This window comes from Oryzias melastigma, linkage group LG23 (genome assembly GCF_002922805.2).
Source record: "Oryzias melastigma strain HK-1 linkage group LG23, ASM292280v2, whole genome shotgun sequence".
Classification (NCBI taxonomy): domain Eukaryota; kingdom Metazoa; phylum Chordata; class Actinopteri; order Beloniformes; family Adrianichthyidae; genus Oryzias; species Oryzias melastigma.
Window position 1 is genome coordinate 14,174,645 of NC_050534.1, and position 13,900 is coordinate 14,188,544.

General features: G+C 39.1%; 2 protein-coding genes across 2 annotated transcripts in view; both read left to right on the plus strand.

Annotated features, from left to right (window-relative positions):
- The window catches only part of tspan11 (tetraspanin 11), a 96,093-nt gene extending 89,149 nt beyond the window's left edge, over positions 1–6,944 (plus strand). Inside the window, exon 8 of the mRNA XM_036210331.1 lies at positions 6,872–6,944. Within this exon, the coding sequence (XP_036066224.1) occupies positions 6,872–6,898 (27 nt within the window). The 3' untranslated portion in view covers positions 6,899–6,944. The remainder of the gene's footprint in view (positions 1–6,871) is intronic.
- The window catches only part of sema3aa (sema domain, immunoglobulin domain (Ig), short basic domain, secreted, (semaphorin) 3Aa), a 67,633-nt gene continuing 60,600 nt past the window's right edge, over positions 6,868–13,900 (plus strand). Inside the window, exon 1 of the mRNA XM_024285055.2 lies at positions 6,868–6,944. The gene's annotated coding sequence lies outside the window, so the exon portion shown is untranslated. The remainder of the gene's footprint in view (positions 6,945–13,900) is intronic.

Below are 13,900 nucleotides of genomic sequence, written 5' to 3' on the forward strand. Positions count from 1 at the left end.
AACAACTAATCGACTATTAAATTAGTTGTCGACTATTTTAATAGTCGATTAGTCATAGATTATTCGACTAATTATAGCAGCCCTAATACATACTGTAGCTCGTATTCCTTGTATTAGCTAATTTATCTGATTCTAAAGGAAATCTTATATTGAAAACTTATTACCACATCACACCTTCACCACATCCATCATAATCTGAGCCTGATTGAGTTGTCTAATTGCTAAAATGCAAAAATTACATTCTATGAAAAAATATAAATTTCATATTTTGAAATCACCGACTTTTGTTTGCTGAAACTTACGTGAAATACCTAGAGACATTTTAAAACTGTATTCTTATCCTAGATTTTATGTAGGAAAATTTTATTGTAAAAAAAAAAAAGAGTTTCCCTAAATTTAACCCTCAAAAGTTTAGGGAAACCACACGCTATATGAACCGACTTCAGCGTCATACAGGACAGTCCGTGAAAACATTGTCTGACAATAAACTGGTCCGTGGTTTAACCCTTGTGCTATCCTATGGGGACCAGATGACCCCACCCTTAAATTGATGTGTGATCCCTCCCAATGATACAGGAGAGAAGATAAAAAATCCTAGAAAAAAAGGTTGAGTGCGCCGTCTTGTGGGGTCCAGATGACCCCACTTTTAATGTAAACAAGCCTAGGATAGTACAAGGTTTACAAAAGGATGGGAACCACTGCTTTATAGTGCATTCACTAAACCCATTGACATAAAAAAATACAATTTATCATGAATGCAAGTTGAAAATGTGGTTTAGAAAATCCTGGTATTGATGGTAGTCAATTATCGGATTTATTTTGGAGAACTACATATTTAGGTACATACAGAACATTCACCATTTTGTTCTTTAGTAGTATGGCAGACAGTTGGTCATAGTTGGTCTACAGTCAATGCCCACAACATACTCATTATCAGATAAATGACATTTGATTATTCTATGTACATATATTTGAAAAATCGATCTTGAGAGGTCCAATAAGGGTCCATTAGGGTCATTGTTTTACTTTGTTTGTGGTTACCCCTTGTTTTTCAGATCCTAAAAATAAAGATATAGGAGCTGTTTCGTGTTATTCCATCATTTTTAAGCTGTTTTTTGAACATCTCATCTTACACATTGTGTATATTTTTACAATCTTGCTCTGTAACCTCCAGAATTTGCTTTCCACTGTTTCTACACCCATGTTTCAAGCCGCGGTGTTGTTTAATAGTGAGCCTGAGCAGCAGGAGGTTTCCAGAGTGCGTCAAAAGCATAAAGAGGCCACACAGACAGTAATAAGTCTGCCCCGTCCTGACTGATGGGTTTACTTTATTGCACCAGCCAGAAAGTGCTGGAGTCTCCTCAGGGGACACATACCTCCCTTCATGATGAATGAACTTTTTGGTCACAACAGAACCTCTTGTTCACTTTAGGGGGAAAAAAAAGTCTTTCCGACTTTGTTGCTAAAGAGTGCTTTTAAATGGCATCATTTATGGTGAATTGATAGACTGATAAGACACGGTGGATTCAGGGCGGACAGCTTTTCACGGAGTTGTTTCCTCAAATGAATAAGCACCCCTGTGCAAACAGGCAGTTAGGAAGTTTGGAAAGTGTAAAAGTAAGTTGGAGGTGCTAAGTTGTCAACCAGCCATCAGGCAGCAGGGTGGATGTAATGAGCTCAGTGTGTGTACTTCTAAAAAAGGCCAAGACAAAAGAGGTGTTTTTGATGGTGTCTGCTTTCTCAAATGTGTGTTTCTTGTGTGTATGTGTTTGGTCTTTTTGTCCTTCTTCCTACCAAATCAGACACATACATTCATGCAATCTACAAATGAATTTATTTAAAGAGAAAAACTTGGTGAATACATTTGGTTTTTGGAAAGCACAACTGGATATTTGCTTGTTAACTAATTACAGGAAATTCAGACTAAATTGGGACTAAGGGGGTATTCAGACTGGACACATTTGGTTCCCTTAAAGTGAAGCAGATTTTGTTTCTCCCAAACAAATTTGCAGTCTAAATGCACACCAGTGGATCTATGTCAGGGACCAGGAACCACTCTAAGGGTCTATTCAGACTGGAAATGTCCATTGGTCCTGAACTTTGCGTTTGGTCTGTCTTCAGATCAGAGATTTCTGTTTCGGACTAAGCCTTGTAAACAAAACCACGTCACTAAAGATCTCCTCAGTCACCGGCCAGCAGTTACGGGGGGCGGGTCGAAACAGAAGAGAAAGATGCATGCGCTGCGGTCTGCAAATGATTGCCAGGATTTTTTGTTGTCGTCTCCTCTGTAATCGCCTTGCAGAATACCTCCATCGTACCAAGTACAAACGTATAATTGATCAGCAAGATATAACGTTTGAATAAGTGAACTATCCAGTCAAGGATTGCCCTTGTACTTCTTGGCCAACGACTGAAGAGATCTATAGACACATGGTTTTGTTTACAAGCTTTAGTTCAAAACAGAAGTGTTCAGTTGACTGCAGTCTGAATACAGACCAAGGTTCAGGACTTGATCTGACTGTAAACCCTTGTTCCACGATAGACATGTTTGCATTAAAAGTGGGGTCATCTGGACCCCACAAGATGGCACACTGGACTTTTTTGTCTTCACTGGTGTCTGTTGAAGACATAAAATCCTTGTCATGGGAGGGTTTACACATCAATGTAAGGCTGGGGTCATCTGGACCCCATCAGATAACACAAGGGTTAGACTGACTAATGGACTTTCCTAGTCAGAATACACCCTAAGTCTAGTGCAAGAAAGGCCACCGCTCCAAAGTTGTTAAGTCTTTCAATAGGAGGTCACTGCAAGTTTGCATATCGACTTTCGAGAATGTTTGAAAACACGACCTATTGATTCATATTTAGTCGTTAGACCTATTAGAGCCATGCTCTGATAGATGGTGCTGCTCGGTTCAAGAACAAGTCAGTTTCCCTGATGGATGTTTGGCTTGAGTATTGACAAGCTGCAGTGGAGGAATTTGCTGCTAAAACATTTGTGTGTATTGATTGGCTGATGCAAATGAACCCAGTGTGGGGGTCAAAGTGGGCCCCCGGGGGAGCTGCGGATGCGTCACTGTGAATGTCAACCAAGGTTGGGTGCATGAATTCAGCAACGGGAGATGAAAGTGCTGGGCTTCAGTGTTTTTCTGTGAGCACAAAACCAATTTCCTTCTATCATCTCTGCCATCAACGTAAACGCCGTTCCAGTACAAGATACCTTAAGAACCATCAAAAACTCTGCATGTAGTCGTGCCAAAATAATAAATGTAGTTTTTCATAGTGAAATGTGGAACGTGTTAGCTGTCGTCTGTTCTGGAACGCCAAAATCTATCAAACGTTTTAAATTTCCAATACTTGAAAACCAGTTTTGTGGACATTAGTTCAAACCAGAAGGAAAGAAGAAAAACATAACCATGTCTCTCTAGAATGCTGTCTCCTTCCTTTGACTCCTGCTGTCACTTTAGACTGTTGACTGATTCAAGAGCCATGGGAGAGAAGACTCCTTCGTTTAGCTAGAAAACAACATGTTTAGGTCAGGCAGGCCTGTTGTCTTTTGCTATACTTGAATGCCAAAGACTAAAAAAATGATCCTAAGAACTGATGATTTATTTATCTCAACTGGAAATACATGTTTTTCAGCACATGATTAAGACAAACCCAATACTCAGTAATGCTGCGAGAAATATACCTTCTAAAAAACATTGTTACTAGTAACAAGTTTCCACATTAATGGATCTAGCAGGCAGGAAAACATCATAACTCAGTCCACATGTGCAAAGTGTCCAGAGCCTATTCTGCTTCTATGTCCACACAGTTCGAGATATTATTTACACATTCTAGAATATTTATGCTTATGAAAATATTTTGGCTTGATATTAGCATCACCAATATTTTTACTTTGACAACACCTATATCTGACTCCAGAAATAAATGTGACCATTTGTCTCTCAAATTCAACTTTTGCTATTTTGTTCATTTGTTTTGACTCGAGGATAAACTGCAGCCGACTACACACCACCCAAACAACAACAAGAACAGAAAATAGTTGACAAAATTCTCATCTTATACCTGAAATATGAAACTTCATAAGGACATACAAAAAGGTTGATAGAAAGTAATGTGATAATATCTAACCGGTCCCTACTTTGTCTGTTTATTCTCGAAGTTTCAGCTGTTTTTCTTCCAATTCACTTTAGTCCAGAATGCATTACATCAGAACCTAGTTAATGAAGGGATGTTTGGTTGGGATCATAGTCTGTTTCCTGGGATGGTCTGCTCTGTTCTGGCAGGTGTAAAAGCTCATCGGATGCATGGTGCATACCAAAGGAATGAGTCCTCCTAAAAACAAGAGGGTCGGTATGTGAACCCTGGTGCGTGAGGAGTCTTAACAGAACCAATTTGAAGAGGAGCAAATCAGGAAAACATTAAAAAAGGCCTAAAGGGAATAGAAAATGTAGTGAGGGGATGTTGTTTTTTTTAAATGTATGTTTAATAGACACATTCACAGTGGGTTTTCTAATTTTAATTGAGTGGCGCGTGAAAGCATTCCTGACCTATTTAAACCAAGTCCCAACATAAAAATAACCTATGACACCAGCATGTCTTAGCTTTGTCTTTATAATACTAAATTAATCATGCAAAACTTTTTCTATGGGCGTGTTGCAGGCATTGACCGTAGAATCAGTGGACATCTCAAAGTGTTGACATGACTCATAGAAAATGTCTTAGCCAGAGCCTTTTGCGTCACTTCCTGATAGAATGTCGCCATTTTTAAACCGGTCAGCAGTGATTGGTCCGAGTCGGAGTAATGCTTTTAGAGGATCTACTGTCGCCAATCATGAGTGAGCTTGTTCAAAGTCCACACCCCTTCCACTGAAAGTGGACTTAGGAGAAGCTGTCAACAAAACGTTTAAGGCGGGGCCAGCAGGCACCACATGCTTTTACTGAGGCATCTGATTGGTCAGTTTATGACTTGAATAGCTTGTGATAAAAAAAAAAAATCTTTAGAAAGAATAGTATTAGAAAGAAGATGCTAAGAAGAATGTATCAGAGCAAGAATAGTTATTCTGACAAATAGAATGACTGAGTCTATTTCTCAATATGGGATTTTGAGCCTCTTAGACTAAAAAAAGTCAATCATTGGATCAATTTTAAAAAGTTCTGCAATTTGTTACATTGAAAACAAATAATTTTAAATTTAACAAATTACAGAGCTTTTGTTAATTGATCCAACGATTCACTTTTTACAGTGTGGAACCCGCGGGTACTTCCTGTTTGGAACACAAGTTGGGAGGGGTTGATTTGTCCAGTGATTCTACAGTCAGTGGTTGTGGGCAACAGGTCGTAGTGAACACTTAAACAGCACGTAAGGGTGAAATAGAATAAAAGTAGATTAGATATAAAGCGTGTCGTAGAGATTTTTTATTTCCTTAATCCCTCTCAAATCCTACACAGTGTGCAAGGGGTCTGTTAGTACTAGTGATTATTGTGCACTATTTGCAAAAATCTGACTGTTAAGGAAAATAGACATTGTAGTTTGTGTGGCATCGTATGGTCAAGAAAGTATGCGTCACTTTCTAACGACTTGAGAAGGGATAGGAATTCCAGTCCTCGAGGGTCGCTGTGTCTGCATGATTTCTAGATACCCTACTCATGATTGATTACCTGGTTCAGGTGTGTGCAGCCTATTAGACCCTCCACAAGCCTGGACGACCCACAATCCCGTAACACCCATATGTGTCTACTAAGGGTGAACCAAACCAAATACATTGGTGCAATTTCCCTTCCAAACAAATGGGCTCCTCCGGGCTACTGTGGCCAGAATCTACAATATTAGCCAAATCAAAATGTTTTGATGTTCTTTTCTGGATTCAGGACTTGTCAGATTTTAGAGGTTCGCCTCATTGCAAACTCAAAGTTGGCACAAACAGTTTAAAGAAAGCGATTACCGTGTGGATTTATGTATTTACCAAGAACATTTTAGGACTGTCAAGAGGATTAATAAATCCTGATCTGAAGCAATATGCATGCTGAGAATAAATTCCTTTGGTTTATGTGTTGGTTTAGGCGTTTTTCACCAGCAGTTTGTCTCACAATAGTTCTAATTAACTTCTTACACTTCTGAACAAATATCAAAGGTTTGAGAAAATTTGAAATATCTATTTGCTACATTTATTTGAAGAATTTGTGATTTTAGTGTGTGAATTTCCCTCTTAATAGGCCCACCTTTTGGCCAAAACGTATAAATAAATAAATCGACCATCCAAATTGTTCTTAACCAACTTTTATATGAATCTTTTAATGAGTCTCATTTTTTACTTTACTTACTTTTCTATTAACTCCACTTGTTTTTTTCACATTGGAGGTTAATTGGATTTATAATTTTGCTAAATTAAGGACCACATTGTTATGGTTGATTCATGTATTTCCTTTGAAGAGCATCTTGAGTGGTATTTAATGTCTCTGTAATGAGCGTAAGTGTCTTCCTCATTTATCTTGGTTTTAAAATCTAAAGTCTGGTGTAGATTTTCCCACATTTCCCCCCAGTAATTACTAAGATAGGAATCTGTTTTGCTAATGTAATGGCCCTTGTGTTGGTTTTGTCACCACATGACGATTAATCTTATCGGGACAGCCCTCCGCACGATGCAGCTTTGTTAGATATTGTCATCTGATCTTGGTGATCTCACTGCTCGGCTGTCTTCACCCCGATACAAAATCTTAATTCTGTTTCCAATGAACACAGTTCCTGTTTGGACAGCGTGCGCCACAACGCCGGGTGGTTTGAATAATATTGTGACAGACGGTGTTTGGTGAAAAACCCTGTCTGGCCTGCTTGTTCCTGCTCACTTTTTCAAATATTTTACAGGCACGTTTCTACTGGGAGAGCATGTGACCCACCGCCCTGAACGGTGCTGTATCCAGCTTACACAGCCGTCACGGTGAGTTAACCTTTCAACCGGGCTTTTGTTTCTGAGTTTTTTTTTTTTTTTTATGTGATGGGAAGTCGAGGTTCTCTCATCCTCTCACCTGCGAGACAGGGAGAGCTGGATCACATGTCTTCATGGCTGTCCGACAGTAAATTAAAACGAGGAGCAATTTCCTGAGGCCCAATTAGCAGAAAATTGGTCCTGTCTGTTGGAGTGAGTCCCTCGGGAGGAGGACGAGTTGGTGTGGGCTGAGAGAAAGAGAGGGAAACGTTGGGCGAAGTCGCAATGGTGTGACGGCGCAAACTGTTGATTTGACAGGAAACGATAGATTGAACAGAGGGGAAAAACAGGGATGACATGCTGAAATTGCAAAACTGAGCAAAAGCGAAAAGCAGCAGCACACAGAGCTGAAATAATTTAGCTAACAAACGCTCCGCCGGAACTTACAGAATCACTGACGTTCAATTTATTCTGGATATGAATGCATGTCAGCTGTCATCTGGGTTGTCATTTTCAGGAAGATAAAAATGGTTCCAGCGTTCTTGTTGTTTCAGGTGTCATTTCGTCTCCAACAGAATGAGAATTTTAGGTTTATGGATCAGCAAAACTTGACATTTAAATTTAGCAACAACAGCTCCAAACAAAAAGTTTGGTTCTTGAGCATAAAAACATGTTGCTGTTCTTTGACTTGTCAAACTGTGATGTAACTGTTGTCTGTACATCTGGATTACAATCGCCACTTTCTTTTAGCAAGTTTGTTTACAAAACTGACGAAGCAACAAAGTTGTTGACAGAAATGAATATTAGTGTGACTCATTTTATAGTTTCCATAAAGTTAAAAAGATTCATATCATGATCTGTGGTCGATCCATGTTGGCTCATTTTGAAAGATCCGACTCACCAACACGTTCTCATCCTCGTGTCGTTACCTATTGACCCCTCCACGCCACTTTTTGATGCCTTGGGTGTCTCCAACTTGTCATTTTTTAACGTGCTGACTGTAAAACTTGCAGTACCGGACACCGATTGGTCCTTGGGACCCGAATCCCAGTACTGGCGCCCCAACCGAGATGCAGGACCGGACCTGAACCAGCATCAGATACGGTACCAGGCATGAATCGGGCCTGGATGCAATACCAGGCGTGACCTGGTACCGGTGCGCTCTGAGTCCTGGTTTTGGACTCTGGTTTGCGACTAGGAGTTTGGGGACCCGATATTTCATTTGAACAGCCAGCATGTCAAAAACCGACAAGTTGGCTTTACACCCACAACATCAAAAAGTGACATGTAGGGGTGGTTATGTGATGACTCGGAAGTTGGATTCACTGACATAAAATTTAGCCAAAAGGTCAACCAGTGTGACTCGGAGATTAATACCTGCTACTGAACAGTACAGGGGAAGTTTTCCAGATTCCTAGTATTTCTTGCAAGAAAACTAAGATTAAATTAAACAAGAATTAATAGCAAATCCAATCAGGGTGGCCGTGGTGCAGCGGTAGGGCGGTTGATTCCTGATCGTAAGATCGGTGGTTTGATTCCTGCCTTGCCTGCCCATCTGTGGACCCCTGATTGCCTCTGGTGGAAGGTTGGCGCCAGTGTTCGGCAATCAGTGTGTGAATGGGTAAATGGGTCTGTGACTGTAAAACGCTTTGAGCCTTCAAGGAAGGTAGAAAAGTGCTATACAAGTATACTCCATTTACTGTACGTATTATTATCATGAAGTTCAAACCACTGTTGTTTTTCCACGTCAAAATAACACAAAGGGAACACTATTAGCACATCATACCACACCGTATGGTCACAAAATTCAAGGTGTTTCTACACACTGGACTGGAATGATGGCTTGATCATTTATAGCTACCATCACGTGTCTGCTGTGATTGTCGTTTTTATGTTATAGTAAAATGAATCTACTGTTCCTTAATCCAAATAGTATCATCCGATATCATTACAATCATTTTATTTACATTTTGAATGATTTTATTATGGTTTGGGTCAATTTGGTTAAAACTTGCCTTAGAGAGATCAATCTGGTGAGATGATAGGAATCGATTCATTGATTAAGTTGATTATTCGTTAAACCTCTACATACTAGTACTTTCAAGAAATGGTAAAGCAGAGCAAAAATTACCCAATTTATTAGAAGCCATTTGAATTGTGGTCTAAAGATGTGCAAATACTTTTATTTTTTATGATATATTTGTGATTCACTATTCATTAATTTATTTTGACTCAGGATTCATGCTCAAATCTTTTAGTAGAAAAAAACTAGAAATACTAATAATACAATAATATTAAGTTACTCTGCACCACTGAAGGATTTATTTTAATCATTTGATTATGTGTTGAGTTGTAATTATAAGCACAGTTGTGTCATAGCAGCAATAAAAGTATTATTGGTTAAGACTTCACTTCCTGTAACACTAAAGATGTGATTTATCAGTCATTGTTTGGTTTCATTTAACCAACCAACAGAAGCGATCAAAACCAGTTATTCTTAAAACAAAAAAAAAATCTTCCATTTTGTAACTTTTAACAGCAAAGAATAAATATTTAATCTGCTAAGTCGTTCATCTGCTCTGCTTCAATCAAACCATAATGGAGAATTGGTAACAGAGGAGCAGAAATGATGGAGTTTTTCGACGAGGTTCAGTGCACGAGCAATACTGTGCACGTGCACTCGACGATCAATGTGTGCACATTTTGCCCCGAAGGCTTTTGTTGTTGATTGTGGCCATGATGGACTTTGGTGGCAGGATTCATGCAAGAAGGGAACTGGGTCAATGTCAGTGGCGATTCTGGATCGACCCGTCTCAAATGGCTGTCAGTCGGTGTTAATAAGAAGTCAATCGATTCTGGCGTAGACTTTAGCCTCTATGACAGAGCCCTCCAAGTCCGCTAAAGTCATTCACAGCCTGCGGACAGTTATGGGATAATTGCTTCTGTTTCGGCAGCAAAATAAATATTTGATCAAATATTGCCTTCCTCTTTGTATCTAAAACGTCTCCATTACCAACCTTTTAAAGCTCCTTTGTGCAAAAAATAATAAAATCCTGGACTTTCTTTTTGTTGTAAGTTGAAATTAGTGTCTTTAATGGACCGTTTCTCTGCATTTAATAGTTTAAGACTGCTGATCTATCGGATCAGTGCCAATCATGGTATAAATTTTAAGAAAGAAACTGAATTGGACAACTAAGAGAAATGCCTGAAGCACTAAAATCCAGTATTTAGGATGGAGAGACATATCTTATGGTGTCTAACAGCTGGTAACCTATGCTAATTCTCTCAAATCAAACATTTGAACAGGGTTAAGTGCTATTTAAAATTTAAGAGGCAACTTAATTACTTTTACTGCAAATGAACATTGTCCTCAAATATTGGTTATTGACCAGTTACTGTAATTACTGCACAGTAATGTGCATCATCACTGAATGGTCTATTACAGTAGAGCAAGTTATGTCATCATTAAGTGTACCAAAGTAAAAGGTGGATTGAATGAAAAAAGGGTCAAAGATGAGTCCAAACACCAGACTTCAAACGTCAGACTTTACCACTTTCACAGTAACTCTAAAACTTGTTTGTAACACGCTAAGGGTGAGCCATATTTACAGCAACTAGTAAATCTTAAAAAAAAAAAAAAAAACATGCACACAGTCAGACTCAAGTCAATGTTAGCAAGCTCGGAAGCGTTTGCTGCGTTAGCATATTCACAATACCTGTAAATCCCAACCTTATTTGTAACACGTATTAAAACAGATCAATACTGCTAAAACAAACAAACTGTGACTTTGCTAAGTCTCAACTTTGTCTCAAACTTTAAAATGAGATTTACAGTTTGTCACAGCTACATGTTAGCCACGTTAGAAGCATTAGCCGCACTAGCGTCTTCACAATACCTGTAACTCCTAATCTTTTTTGCAAGACATAGAAAACAGACTGAAACCTCTAAAGGAAACATTGTAGTGACTATGCTAACCTCAATAAGCTCAATATTAACCATTAACATACATATTTTTAGCCTTTTAAGCACCATGTTACTCTTCTAAAGTGAAAATGTGCTCAATCTGAGTGTCTGGAGCTCAAAAATGTTCTGGTTTCCTGTTGTTCCTTCCTGATAAGATTGAGCCCAGCATCCACCCATCCGTCTAATTATCAGTCTACCTGTCTACCTGCCGGCATCTGTCCATCGCCACCTTGCTCTGTCTCTATTCACTGCAGGCAGGACAAACATGACACGCCGACCTTTGCCCCATTAGAGACCTTCCGAGTTAAACTCTTTTACCTTAAGTGTTCAGGGTCACAGAATGCCACTGTGTCAGTGTAACAGGTCTCCATGTTATTCAAAGGAAAGGTAATTGCAGTTTGTTGTTGCCAAGTTTCATGGCTGCAACTTCAAGTTTGGCCTCCGAGAAGACAAAGGCAAGATTATCTCAACTCAAACCAGTTGAAGACTTAAACACTTCACTTAAGGACTCTGTGTCTCCTGCAGTTGGGGTTTAATACATAATCACATGCTCAAGAGTTTCCTCCAAGACCTCAAAGATATGAAAAGAGCTTGACCTGGATTTTTGCAAAGCTCTAACTTAGAGGAATAGTCGTACTATTCCGTGATATATCAGCTCTCATCATCTCTTCTTTCTGTCTTAAAAGCCTGACTTGTAACAATGGGTTTTATTCTCTGTGATTTCCCCGCAGCTTTGTGCCGCAGCGATTGATGCATTGGAAGGTAATTTCATGGCTCCTTCCTGCAGGCACGAATCCGACACAGTTCTCTATTATCAAGCGGCGGGTATTAAGCTTCTAGGTAGGGCTGGAGGTAAAGGGGATATTAAGCCTCGGAGTGTGTGTATGTGTGGGAGTCCGAGAAAACGTGAGCATATGTGGTCTTCAGGAGGCAATACAAGGAGAAGGGGATTAGGGTGGTGGGGGGTTCATTCACAGGAATGAGGGGTGTTTATGCCCAACCTGGCTGATTTCATTTACAATCAGCCTCCGCTTTCCTCATATCAACCCCAAGTGGTGCCACGGAGAACACACTGTCAACACGCGTCGTAGCCGGGCTCCCCTCAAATCATTTCACGTGTTCTCTCCAAGTGAATGGAGCATGCAGACAGATTTTATTTCCCACTTGACTTTCTTTTTTTTTTCCTCACCCCCTCCCTTGGGCCATTTACACAGCGGGAAAGGTTAATTGCTTCAAACACCGGTGGTGTTATTTCAGCTGCTTCTAGAAGCATTGCATTTAATATTAAACAGACAAAAGATGTGTGGGACGATAGGATTAATCTGGCATCCGGACTGAATGGAGTTTAAAATAAGGGTAACCTTTGTAGCAGAAGGAAGGATTTTTTTATTAGTCATAAATGAGAAAAAAAAAATCCTTTCGTACAGTTAAAAGTTACTTTATAGTCATCTTCACTAGTAGTGAGTGATGGATCCATGTTTGGCTCAAACGCTTTGTGACTTCTTTAGACACAGTTTCATAACTCTATGAAAAGCACCGTCTTCTTAGCTGATGGTTGATGATGGGTCAATACTGGGCTTGTATTGAAGAAACGGTGGTTGGAGGTACGAATATATAAGTGTGAACTCCTGAGGTCACAATGAAAACTGTTGAAAAAATGAAACAATATTAACTGGTTTGTACAATCTACTACGGATGCAACGATACACATTCTTGACGATTTAGTTCAAGTTAAAGTTCATTTTAGTGCTAATTTGCAATAACAATGAAGAAAAACCTTTTAGTTGGCTCATACTTAGTCTAGCATACTGTATTGTAATTTACTTAAGGCCCAATATCACAAAACAATTGTGTCGTTGGGCTTATACCGGTTATTGTACAAAAGCAGAAAGTCGGTCATGAAATATATAAACAATAGTTGGTTGCTAAAGTAAACTAAGAATGCTTTTCTTGAATCAGTTTGCTGGAACAGCATTCATTGCGTAAATGGTTCAAGAGTTATGCTAGTCAATAGAATGTAAACACTTTTTGTGCAAAATATTACTTTTTACATGAGCTTAACAAATTATTGAGTTTGAGCAACTTTTTTTTTTTTTAACTGCTCTTTGTCACATTTCATTTACAGGCATAAGTTGGATACATTAAGGAAATTGAGAAATGCAGCTTAAATTTAACAAATGCTGGAGTGTTTTGGTTGTTATTGGTGTTACATGTAACTGTCTCAGTTTGAGGGAAATGGTTATTCTGAATTTTAAAGCACAGACACCGTCTTTCATGGGTGAACTGAACAGAACCGTCTGGCAGGCTACTAAATCCACAATCTTCCCACTTGTGCCGCAGATGTTGAACATGACAAAATTGTATTGGATGCTTTCATAGTTCAGTTCACTCTAATAAAGACCCACATGTGGGAAATTTTGGCTCTCGTAGTGTTTCCTGTCATCGTTTCCGCATGGAAGACCATGTCCCAGTAACTGGTTGCCATGGAAATAGACGGTTTAAGGAAAGTGCATGCAGTCTCTGTGGTGATTTTTACCGTGTAGAAGTCACGGTTCAACAAAACTTTGTAGAGAAGTTGTTTGGTGCTGTAATGTAAACACACTGGAACATTTTAAACATAAATGAAGTCTACTTTGAGGAACAGAAGGTTAATTTTACTCAACACTTTTAGTTCAAATGTATTTGTATGTATTGGCTGTAGCTTATTATTGTCAGTGCTGGTGATTGATTCACATCTGATGAGCTCATCTGAGTTTTCACAAACCTTATAATCAGTCATTTTAGATTCAAATTTGTCAAATTCTTACCTTGGAACTGCTTTTTTTGTGCCTGTTGTGTATTTGGTCATTCTTGCTAAGACTAGACTTTTGTAGTACTTTTAATGTTAGATCTGTAAAACAATCTTCAGTTTGGCCCAAAACAAACCAATGAATGACATAAACGCCTGGAATGTCAATGGTTAAAAAAAAAAAAAACTATTCGAGAACGGAACAGAGTGACCCCT